The 12,862-nt window shown below is 42.9% G+C and overlaps 1 protein-coding gene across 1 annotated transcript in view; it reads right to left on the bottom strand.

Moving 5' to 3' along the window:
* Positions 1 to 7,625: 7,625 nt before the first annotated feature.
* MTX2 (metaxin 2) overlaps positions 7,626 to 12,862 on the bottom strand; it is a 41,444-nt gene continuing 36,207 nt past the window's right edge. Inside the window, exons 7-10 of the mRNA XM_080972989.1 lie at positions 12,642 to 12,680; positions 12,165 to 12,290; positions 9,877 to 9,953; positions 7,626 to 8,145 (exon numbers count right to left, since the gene is read on the bottom strand). Of these exons, the coding sequence (XP_080829115.1) occupies positions 7,935 to 8,145; positions 9,877 to 9,953; positions 12,165 to 12,290; positions 12,642 to 12,680 (453 nt within the window). The 3' untranslated portion in view covers positions 7,626 to 7,934. The remainder of the gene's footprint in view (positions 8,146 to 9,876; positions 9,954 to 12,164; positions 12,291 to 12,641; positions 12,681 to 12,862) is intronic.

A 12,862-nucleotide genomic window follows, 5' to 3' on the forward strand; every position in this document is an offset into this window, starting at 1 on the left:
ATTTCTGCATTCCAAAATGTTATTAACTTCAGTTACACTCCGGTCAAGATTACAATCCCTTATGCAACAACTGCAATATTAGTAACTTCCATTCGTATTGACACATTAAATTATTTATAAAACCACAGATGAGGCACATATTCTTATTCTTCCTGTGTGTGGCAAATATTCTGTCTGTGATGTTTCTTCCTGTCCTTGTAAAATGCTACGTCTATCTTTTCCTGGTTGTTGCTGTTCTCCATCATGCCTTGGGCTGAGCTAATTTCCCATTGTTGTAAGCCATGACAATTAAGCAGTTTTCAAACCAGCTTGAGATTGGCTGTATAGACACGCCTTTAAATGCAGCAGATTCCTCTGAGGTAGTGTGTGCTTAAGGTGTAGTTATGGGGTGTGTGTGTGTGTGTGTGTGTGTGTGCGCGCGCACACACACACACACACACACGAATCACCTCCAAGTTTCAGCAATGCACAGCAAGTGGTATTTTGACTAAACATAATACACTCGGATAGGTGTTTCACTGGTTCTCAAAAGAACAAATACTTAAAACCAGCCCAGGTGAAAGCTTGATACAAAATGGTCGTGGCAAAGTTCATACCTTAAGTTGACAGAGCGGTGCGGATTATTGCAAGGACAGTGGCCTGCGTACGTCAACCGATTTGCAAAATAATTTATGTCACCTTCTCCTCCATTATTATTATTATTATTTTGCAAAGGACATACACTGTGTCACCACTACGAAGCTGCCTCTCCCTTGAAAGCCTAGCTCAGCCTTTTTTTTTTTGCCTTCCTTCCTTCCCCTCCCACCAGGCCAAGGCTGCAGAGCCATCTGTGTAGAGACAAACATGCATATGGCCATCATTTGTCCAACGCTTTACACAATGTGAAGGTTTTTTTTACAATTCCCCCCCCCCCAACTTGAAACGCCAGCCCATGCGGCAGATGATGTATGTGTTTCTTCAGGCCTGTGATTACCAGCGCAGGAATGCTGTGCAGTACTCTTCACCTCATCAGTTCCACAAGCTGCACTCCAAGGTATGTGAAGCATTTGTAGCAAGATGGCTTCTGACATGTAGCCAGGCAGAAGCGTTCTGCTGTGAATATTTGACTCGATAGATTTTCTTCCAATCAAGGTCAGATTTTGACCCGCTGGAATTAGTGTGCGGCTGCGCATGTGTGTGCATGCGGCCCGCGTGTGTATGTGGGTGGATTGGCAGCGAGATGAGATTTAGTGCAGCAAAACAGCAATTTGAAACCCAGGATGAATGAATTTGAAGGGAAGGGTAGCAAAGGGCACCAGGGGTTGTCTGGCGCCTCTTAAAACACCCTTAACGCTATAAGGAGAAAAGGAAGATTAATCCAGTGTGATGCACAACTTTTTAAAGTGGAAGGACAACCAAGGGTAGATGGGGGGGGGATCAATCTGCTTCCGATCAAGTGATTTACCTACTGGCTTTCCAAACACAAAAACGTTTTTTTTAATGTCTTATTAGATGTTGTGTTTTGACACAAACCTGCATAAACTTCCTTTTCGTAGGCTTCCTTACTGTAGCTTGAACATTGGCCAAAACTCAACACTAAGTGAAGACTGTCTGGCAACTGTGGGTTAGTTTAATAAACGCTATTCATTGCCATCTTAAGACATTCCAGTAGCGTGTTGGTGTGGGTTGGCAGGTCAACTTTTTTAGCAACTCTTCAGTGATAGTGAAATGAAAATTTTGCGTTAAGTTTCCAAACATTAAATTTAAGAATCTGAGAATTTTCCATTGGTAATTGATTTCAGGAACTGGGACATTGAAATTTGAAGCACGTCACATTGGGAAGTAAGGAGGAATGAATAAAATAATGTTCTTTGAATCTTTGGAATCAGGTTCAAAAACCCAGCTGTATTGCACAGATGTAACCTACCAAGCAAATCCAGCTGTAGTGCTGCAGTAGTTTTCCTACCAACTGGTGGAAAACCTATGGCCCTTCAGAGATTGTTGGACTCCAATTCCCATCAAGCCAAAAGCCCATCTTGTCCACCATTCTGTTCTAACAGTGGTTAACACCAGATGCCCACAAGCAGTAGAGTTGCATCATGAATTTGGGCTTCGAAACCTGAGTTTTGTATGCGCTCTTGCCACTTGTAGCAGCTTCTACTAAACTCCTTTTAATATTATGTATTTTGATTTTATAGCATTTTATCTTAAGTTTTGCACCATCCACTTGAGGGGTCACGTTGTTGGGACAGACAGGCAGGGTATTTTTGATAACCACCTAGAAATTCTAAAATATTTCGGCTCTTAGCAAAACTGCTCTTTTGTGTGTCAGAATAAGATGATCTGTTCTGTCACAGGCCCACAACCTTTTATTTAGCTTAAGTAGCCTAAAACCTGTAAGGACATTTTGTTTCTCCACACATATACAGAGGCCATGTGTCTCAAGGCATCTGTTCAAAAAAACAAAACCTCATTCTTTACCGGAGAATTTCCCACCCAAACTTGCCTCTGGAATGCAAGTGACACGTTTCTCCCCTTCCTCTCGTAAGTAGGTGGGTCTGCCATTTAAGCCATAGTGGCAGCGGAGATGTACTCAGTAAAGTGTAGGTGGGTTCCCATGAGGCAAGACACAGTGATAACAACAAGAACCTTTATTGAACTAACAGAACCAGACAACAGGGACAAAGCAACTGCTTATATACATTTCTGAAGGCCTGGGCCACTCCCACTCCCAACGTGATTGGCTGTCTAAACTTCCAAGCTGCAAATCATAACTCACAAGTTTAAGGGCCAATGGCAGAGGCCCAAATCCTGAAATGTTCTGTGATTGGATATCATGTATCAAATCAGAGCACAGGGGCTCAGAATCCTTAGTCCAGACTCAAGCAAACACAGACCACGGAATACCTAACACTCAGGAAGGTGCAAGAGTGTTGCTTTAGCAGTGCACTGCTCCCAAGTATATTTGCCTGTGAACAGGAATACTGGCACACATCTATCAGGATTTTTCTTTGCGCATGCATCCTGTAAAGATGGATAGATACATATGTAAATAGAAAAGCACCAGAGCAATAAAGGTGAATAAAGCCCAAACTGCAGCAGAAGTTGACTCTGATGCCGACATAGGTTATGGCTTGGGCCCTAAACAGTTACTTTCTTGACAACTGCAGAATGGTTATGAAGCCCTTTGGAATAAGTAATATGCAAATGCTTAATTATCATTAACATGCTTAGAGGCCCATTCATTGCTTTCAAGACAACATCCATCTATTCAAGGCAAGTTGCTCAGATGCCCCCTAATTAACTATTAATCATGATGCAATTTGCTACCAAGGGAACTGGTACCCATGCAAGTGTTTCCTTTAGGTGATGTCTATGCAGCAAAGTAGCCATGATGGAGACACATCCCATGGGCTAGAATGAGGACCATGCCCAATTCCTATAAAGCAGAGGATGGACAGAAAGGGGGAAAACAATGCCTGTTCTCTCTTTCTCCCCCCACCCCACCCCCCAGCCAAAAATGCTTTTTTCTAGCTTAAAGGTTTTGCCTAAGACCTCAAAGCTGCATTAGGAGAAAAAGGATCTAGGTCAGGCATAGGCAAACTTGGCCCTCCAGATGTTTTGGGACTACAATTCCCATCATCCCTGACCACTGGTCCTGCTAGCTAGGGATGATGGGAGTTGTAGTCCCAAAACATCTGGAGGGCCAAGTTTGCCTATGCCTGATCTAGGTAGATGTAGTTTAAGCAAGGGAAGAGTTCAGGATTGCCATTCCATCTTCCCATGCTAAACTTTACTCTCTCGCACCACCATCCCTCCTTCTTTATCAGAAGTTGAGACAACCTGCATTCTGCCCACCAGCATTCCTTGTCCCTACCATGCTGAGTTTGCCACTCTGGCTTATTCATGCAAACTTCAGAACAGGCTTCCTCAACCTCGGCCCTCCAGATGTTTTGAGACTACAATTCCCATCATCCCTGACCACTGGTCCTGCTAGCTAGGCATCATGGGAGTAGTAGGCCAAAAACATCTGGAGGACTGAGGTTGAGGAAGCCTGCTTCAGAACAACCTCTAAACAACAGGATTTTTTCCGCCATGTGATGACTGTAACATTTATTTTACTCTATCTATGCATGTTTATTTTTTTCAAAAAATCTACATGTTGTTGGGCTGTAGAAAACCTCAAAGCTTTCTTATTGAATTTTTCAGTAAGAAAAATTCGCAACCATACTTTAAAACAGGCGCAGGCAAACTCGGCCCTCCAGATGTTTTGAGACTACAATTCCCATCACCCCTGACCACTGGTCCTGTTAGCTAGGGATGATGGAAGTTGTGGTCCCAGAACATCTGGAGGGCCGAGTTTGCCTGTGCCTGCTTTAAAACATACAAAAATTAAAATGCTAAAAACTTATCAAAATCAAACGCACACACCGCTTGATTGTAAATGAACCTCTAAGCAGTTTACAAACTACGAAGTCAGCATGGATCAAAGAGCTTCACTTGACATGCTCCAGCAATGTCCATGCAGAAGGACACAAAAGGGTCAAACTGAAGGAGGGAAGAGGCAAGAATGACTCCAGGACCTTGTACCAGTACAGAAACCTTTTCAGAGTATCTGAAATGAGATCCCCATTATCTCCAGGCTGGTTGCCAAATGCTAGTTCAAAGAAGAATGTTTCAGCTAAATCAGAGGAATAGACCCAAAGGGAGCCTAAGAAAGCCTTTAAATTAAGCTGTTCCGCTGTACCACAAAACATAAATTCAACATATATTGTAATGTAGACATGAGTTTTTGATATTACCTCTTAGAACTCCCTGTCTGTTGACATCAGATGGCCTCCTTCACTGTACTCTGTACTCTGTACACTGTATTTTAATATTTTGTTGGAAGCTGCCCAGAGTGGCTGGGGAAACCCAGCCAGATGGGCGGGGTATAAATTAATTATTATTATTCTATTTGGTGCCTGCTAAAAATATTTTTGTTTAGACAGGTCTATCCAGATATCTAGAATGTTGGTGTATCTTTCAATCTATTTTTAGTTTATTGCTGATTTTAATTTTTGGGGTGTTTAAAACTGTTGTTTGTAACTATTTTTACCAATAATTATATTGTTTTACTCTTTCTGTAAACTGTGGTTTTTTAAAAAAACAACAACAACAATCAAGTGTTGTAGAAATTTTATGCAATGAGATAATAAATAGATAATATTGATGAAATTAATGGACCTAACTTACTCATGCACACTAACTTCTTCAATTTTACTCCAAGTATATCTTAGTTGAATATCACTCATGGACATTGTATATGCTCACACCAGATAAGTGAATTGGTTCTGAATAGGGTTACTTCTGGAGGTATTTTCAAGAAGTATGCAACTGGTGCAGAACATTGACTTTCAGCAGGGTAGATCACTGACCATCGTACTGGTTTGCAATTGCCCCGCCTCCTCCTCTAAGTCCACTCCAGGGCTTTTTTCCAAGCAATCGGAGACTGTACCTGTGTGTAGCCTGCCATTGCTCCACCCTATTCAGCCCTCTTCTGGTTCTGGGAGATGTGGGGAGGGAAGCTGGTTGCAACAGGAGGGGGAGACGCCTGTGACTCTTCACCAGCCTAACTCATCTTTGCCTACTGGCCTCCTTCCTCCTACTCACCTGCTTCAGTTTCTGATTCTGGATGACTCTCCTCCACACTCTGTCCCAACTTCAGCTTCCAACAGCTCCTCTTCCCCATCTTCTCCCTCTGACCACTTGTCACCCCACCACCGTTCCCTTGGCTCCGTGAGCCTTCTTCCCTTACTGGTTCCCCAGCTAGTTCCTCTCATCATTCATCTACATCCACCATGACACCGTCTGGTAGCCTACTTCCACCCCTTCCTCAGCACAATTTAAGCTGCCAAGGGAACCAGGACGGAGCACAAGTATTGTCCTCAAGTGAGGGGAGCAGTCTCCTACGTGGGGACACTGCTTTAGGAATCAGGCAAGTCTTCAATGAAAGGAATGAAGTCCATGCAGGCCTCTTCCCCAATGTTCACAGGAACATGGACAAGCTGGGGATGGGGAAGGGGTATTGGCAAGTGCCGGGTGGGGGGGGGTGTTGGGCAGCAGAGTACGGGAAGCCTTTCCTGCAGTGCAAGTAACAACCTGATTAATCAATTGTCGGTCTAAATTTCGGCCTAAACCTTTAATGGATTAATTACACTGATTAAAGATTACAATTCTAACTATCAGTGGTATGAAGTGTGCACAGCTTCCATTCCTTGCTGCTGTAAGAATACACTGCAATTCAATGGCGCTTCCGAACTTCGTTATACGGCAGTTTGATTAGCTTTCAAAATTAATTTTCCAAACTTCGAAACGCTAAGCTTTTTAAACAAGGCATACACTCAAGGCAACATGATTGCATTAGTTATTGGAATGCCACTTCCTCCGAATTAAAAGAGCGTAGGAAGTACTTAGTCCTATATCCTTTGAACAAGCGTTCCTGATTCTTAACCTAATTCAAATGGAGTGTTCTGATAACTCAATTAGAGCAACGGAAAATGGGGTGATAAGGGGGACTGAGAAGAAGACAGCTTAGTTTACAAAAAAATATTTATCTGCAATAGTCTTACAGCCTTGCAGCTCATCTTCCTTTAGTTATTGAGTTTGCAACATAATTCACTCATCTCCATATCCTTAAGTGCAGTCTGAGTGGCTCAAATAGATTTGTGCATGCTTTATTTGCTTATAATAGATCAGTATTCTCTTGCTAAATCGTTTCTAGATAGCTGGGATTTCTAATCTGAAAGACACTTCCAAACTGAGTTAATGCATAGTGTCAGACTTTAAGAAGAAGTTAAAAGGTTGATGGGGTGCTGCTGAACAAGACATGCAGTCATTTTCTGCTGCAAATTGGCATCCAAGAGATTACTGGTGATTCAAACAAGAAACATATCTGAACAACACCAACACAAGAAAAATAACAACAAAGAGAGCCACCACGTTACATAAAGAATAAAAGCAACTGGACACGGGAAGCATAGGCAAGAACCTATGGTGGTTGTTCCATATTTGAATAATTATTTTTCTATGAAGAACTCAAATCTGAGCATTTTTTTTAAAAACCCACGGAAAACACCTTTGATTTTGAGTGACAAAGCTGAGCTAGCTGGGTTTATCAATCTGAGAAGGGCAAAAATGAGGCAAGGAAGACAGTGCTCTGAATGGGATTTGATGGTTCTATTTTGATTAAGTTTTTGAGAGTTTGTTTGTTTTTAATCTAATAATCCTGAAGCAGGGCAAAGCCTAAATGATCAGCTAAACCCAGCATGTAATAAACAAGATTTAGAGGAAAGGTTAGCAAACTCTTATTTGCATACTGTGCTTATTTACAGAAATATACAAAAAATAAGGCAGAGCAGAAACTTTCATGGTACTTCAAGCCATGGAGGAGAGGAGATGAGGCTAGGGTGTTTATTAAATCTGGCCTGTAAGAAATTTCTTCTTAATCCTTCTTAATGATGACTGGTTAGATATAGAAGCCCAAATATTTTATTCTGGGCGAATCTGAATCATGTATTCAACTTTTAACTCTACAGAATAAAATGAAAATTGCAGTAAGAATCTGAAGACCCCAAGAGAATGCAAAAGGAAAGATTACAGAAAGGTTTTTGCAGAGTTGTCATAAATTTTATTGTTGTTGAATTCTGATACAACGTTGTTTTTCAAGGACACTTTAGAGTTATGTTAAAACAGCATGCAGGCTAATATTACAACAAAGCCCACTCTTAATTATTTCATCGTAATGTGTGTTTGTAGAATTAGTCACAAGGACATACTCTTGGGCTACAACAGTTTTGGCAGTTTTCAAACAGAAAGTGTGCAGTGCATCCAATTTTCCAAAGTCGTTACTAGTCTCTTTTAAACAATGCACAAATCAAAGATCCGTTTGCCAAATTTCTGCCACCAAAGAACATTCAGGTCATCAATGACTGCCTCAACGTCGGAGATGGAACAGTTGCCAAGCTGTCTTTGTCACGCCCCTCAAAGTAGTGCTGCTCTATTCTTCTGCAAAATGCAATGAGGTTGCTATAGCCTTTCACTTTCTCCGATAGTTCGTCACTGATCAGCTGGGTAGTAAGGATTGTAAACAGGTGCCCAAACACCAAAGCATCTAATTCAGTTGGCCTAGGAGTAAAGGGGAAAACAATATTCTGAAAAGAGACAAATAAACCATTGCATTTCATACTAAGCATCAGTAGAAGCTCCACATATAGACCACAGAGTGTGCTGAACTGTCATTTTAAAGGACAAAATTCTACCAGACACCATCAGGGAGGGGATTCATAACAACAACAACAACAACAACAACAACAACAACAACCCTCAGGGAAGGGTGATTGCTCAGTAGTAGTGTATATACTTTGCATTCAAAGATCCCCACGTCCAGCGCTTGGTGTTTCAAGGTAGGGGTGGAAATTTCTCCTGCCCCAAACCATGGAGAACCACTAGCAATCAGTGCCATCAGTCCTGAGCTCTATGGACCAGTGATCTGACTTGGTAGAAGACATCTTCCTATGTTGTCTACTACCTCTCCTGGTTCCTCTGGCATCCACAAAATAAAAATATGAACCCATTTCTACTCTTTGCTTCAAATTTGGTTGTCAAAGCAATTCCACAGCGTAGGAAATAACGGAAGCAGTGGCAACAGCACATCCACTCCGGGATTACTCCACACACGTCACATTTTATCATCAATGTAACTTGGGCTTCCTAGTACTGGAATCATTTTTGCATTTTAAAAGGCGGCTGTACCATTCTCGAAAGCAATATTTGAACTTCAAACCTACCAATGTATGGGCCGAGCAATCCTAAGCCCAGCCAGGAAGTAAAGGTAAAGGTAAAGGGACCTCTGACAATTAGGTCCAGTCATGGCTGACTCTGGGGTTGCGGCACTCATCTCGCTTTATTGGCCGAGGAAGCCAGCGTACAGCTTCCGGGTCATGTGGCCAACATGATTAAGCCGCTTCTGGCGAACCAGAGCAGCGCATGGAAACACCGTTTACCTTCCCGCCTGAGTGGTACCTATTTATCTACTTCCACTTTGACGTGCTTTCGAACTGCTAGGTTGGCAGGAGCAGGGACCGAGCGACGGGAGCTCACCCCGTCGCGGGGATTCGAACCGCCGACCCTCTGATCAGCAAGTCCTAGGTTATGTGGTTTAACCCACAGCACCACCCGCGTCCCTAAAGCCAGGGAGTAGCAGGGCTCAAATTAAACTATCCGTACATACCACAGAGCTATACAGCAGAGCTTCCTTTTGTGGCTTGCAGGGGCTATCTGCAGTAAACACTGCCAGTGTTGGGCTGATAAACTATGGCACCCTTTAGATCAGGCTTCCTGAACCTCAGCCCTTCAGATGTTTTTGGCCTACAACTCCCATGATCCCTAGCTAGCAGCAGGACCAATGGTCAGGGGTGATGGGAATTGTAGTCTCAAAACATCTGGAGGGCCGAGGTCGAGGAAGCCTGCTTTAGATGTTGTTGGACTACCAGCTCCCCTCAGCCCCAGTCAGAAGAGCAAACAGAGATGATGAGAGCTGTACATCTGAAGGGTCGCCATATTGGCTGCCACAGAGCTATAGGGTAAGAAAGTATTTTCCCCAGCCTAGGCACAGTCCTAGTTCCAGCAGTGCAAACAACGCCTGGCTTGCCCTTGGATGTGGCTCAGATAAGAGAGGGTGGGGTGGGGGAAAAGATGGGAAGGACGTGGCAGAACAGACTCCACACACCCATTCACTTGGGAAAGGAGGTGCAGTTTTTTTTTGGAGGGGAGAGGGATTGCCTTCCTTGGCTCAATAAGCACTCCACAACCGTCAACGACTAAAAACTCCTTAATATAAATATGAAAGCAACTTACTTCTTATTGAAGAAATACTGCTGCGTTCCAAGCCTTTGAGAAAGGGCTTGGCAACACTGATCTACGTCTTCTAGCACCTAAAATGGCAAACAGAAAAAGAAAGCAGAATGCATTTTTTATTTTTTTGCCAGGTGGCTACAGGACCATACAAAACTAGCTGCATGTTTAGAACAGATTGTAGATACCGGAGAAATCTGGACTTCAAATAGAAGAGCGTTGCAGGTGGAAGCTGAAGTGAAATGCAAAACAGCTTCAGGTATGCAGAGATTCGTTTTTGTGCCCAATGTGGTTCGGGGAAGGGAATCGCTCTTTATTCTGGTACAAACACTGCATGAAGCAGCTCTTGGGGATTTCTCAGAATACACTGTTTTTGTAAAATAAAATAAAAAACCAAACCAAAGAAACAATAGAACGAACAGGAACGACTAATACAATTGGCACGTTTCTATAGCTGTAGCTAGTCTTTAACCAGAATACGTAGGGTCACATCTCTGTGCATATTGGGACTTTCCAGTTCCCCCTCTGATGCCCTCCCCTCTCCAAACCTCTTCACTCCAGAGGGGAGCGGCAGTTGATCAACTTCTGCCACCAGAAAGAAAAGATCCCAGTTGAACACACTGAAGAACTTCATGAGCAGGTCTCTCCCTAACCACATTTTTATGCTAGCTCTTTAGATGGCTTTTAATTATTAAAATAGGGGAAACAAGCAAAATTCCTAATTCAGCTGAAACACGCCGTGGGGAGGATACTGAGGACATCACCATGGGAATCCCCATGGACAATCCCATTTCCTTTGCAGGATTCTTTGGGAGAAGCCATGTGCTTCTTCCCAGCAGTCACGAAATTAAAAGACGCCTGCTCCTTGGGAGAAAGGCGATGGCAAACCTAGACAGCATTACCTTGCTAACAAAGGTCCGTATAGTTAAAGCTATGGTTTTCCCAGTAGTGATGTATGGAAGTGAGAGCTGGAACATAAAGAAGGCTGATCGCCGAAGAATTGATGCTTTTGAATTCTGGTGCTGGAGGAGACTCTTGAGAGTCCCATGGACTGCAAGAAGATCAAACTGATCCATTCTTAAGGAAATCAGCCCTGAGTGCTCCCTGGAAGGACAGATCCTGAAGCTGAGGCTCCAATACTTTGGCCACCTCATGAGAAGAGAAGACTCCCTGGAAAAGACCCTGATGTTGGGAAAGATGGAGGGCACAAGGAGAAGGGGACGACAGAGGACGAGATGGTTGGACAGTGTTCTCGAAGCTACAAACATGAGTCTGACCAAACTGCGGGAGGCAGTGGAAGACAGGAGTGCCTGGCGTGCTCTGGTCCATGGGGTCACGAAGAATCGGACACGACTAAACGACTAAACAACAACAAATGTGCTTCAAATGTGCTTTCAACATATGGTGTGGATGGGACCTCTATTTCCAATGAGTGGCCTTTCTTTTCTTTTTTTTTCCTTTTTGCTAGCACAGAAGAAGCTTCCTTCTTGAGAATAATTAGGACGGATCTGGAAGAGGAAGCGCCTCTGGATTCAACCCAACCATTTCATATACATGCAGATGTAAATCAGCTGACTAAGCAGCGCAATCCTACGCATGTTTGTTTGTTTGTTTGTTTGTTTGTTTGTTTATACCCCGTCCATCTGGCTGGGTTTCCCCAGCCACTCTGAGCAACTCCCAACAGAATATAAAAAACATAATAAAATATCAAACATTAAAAACTTCCCTAAACAGGGCTGCCTTCAGATGTCTTCTAAAAGTCAGATAGTTGTTTATTTCCTTGACATCTGGTGGGAGGGCATTCCACAGGGCAGACGCCACTCCCGAGAAGACCCTCTGCCTGGTTCTCTGTAACCTCACTTCTCGCAGCAAGGGAACCGCCAGAAGGCCCTCAGAGATGGACCTCAGTGTCTGGGCTGAATGATGGGGGTGGAGATGCTCCTTCAGGTATACTGGGCCGAGGCCATATGGGCTTTAAAGGTCAGCACCAACACTTTGAATTGTGCTAGGAAATGTACTGGGAGCCACTGCAGGTCTCTCAGAGGTAAAGACCCACTGTGCTCAAATGCGGATTATTTCGGAAGAATTCTGTTTAGGGTTGCAGCCTGAAACTCATACGATTTATTGACAAAATTTCTTTAATCATGTGGCAACTGGATTATGGATTACATATGTGTATGTGTGTGCACATGTGTGCACATGTACTAAGAAACCAACACATCCTTGAAGCCTTGTTTTTTAATATTTCATTACTATAGGAACCATTCAGGTTTGGCGCATAACTGACTGACCTGATCAAGCGACTTGCTGCCCCAGCCAATAGCTTTCATTTTACGTCGGACCTCCCATTGTTTCTGATAGGCCAGAATACGATTCAAGGGCCAAGGATAAGGAGATCCATATCTTGGATGGGTAATCTTTAAAGTGGAAAAAAAATGTCACTTTTACAAAGAAAAAAAGATGCTGTGGCTTTTATTGCCACGGCACTGCTTTCATACACCATTTTATGCAATTATTTATAACTTGCAGCTAAAAAAAAAAGTTTTAAAAATTATATTAAAAACATTTTCACTTTGAAACCAGTGTATCCAGTAATGACATAGAGCTCCCCCCAAAATGTGTATGCAAGCAAAATTAAAGTGAAAAAAATATGCTATCATTAGTGGTATAAACCTCTATGTTTCATTTATGAGTAGGGACTTGCAATTGTGAGCAAAAGTGTTTTCTCATTAAAATTTAATTAAGATAAATGTTGCAGAATCACTCACCTCCTGGACTGTAGCATCATCACACCACTGAAGATACAGCTAGGAAACCAAGGAATACTAAAATTTCATAACATGTAAGGTTACACAGACAGCTTATTCCTTGCAGCTTTGTCTTCCCTCCCTACCAAGCAAGCCATTAATAATCATATTTAGAACACAGAAAGGTGGTTGCCAGTTCTGTCATGGAGCAGGCACAAAATCCCATTTGACAGAGAAAACGG

Source organism: Podarcis pityusensis (assembly GCF_964106645.2).
Source record: "Podarcis pityusensis genome assembly, chromosome: 1".
Classification (NCBI taxonomy): Eukaryota; Metazoa; Chordata; class Lepidosauria; order Squamata; family Lacertidae; genus Podarcis; species Podarcis pityusensis.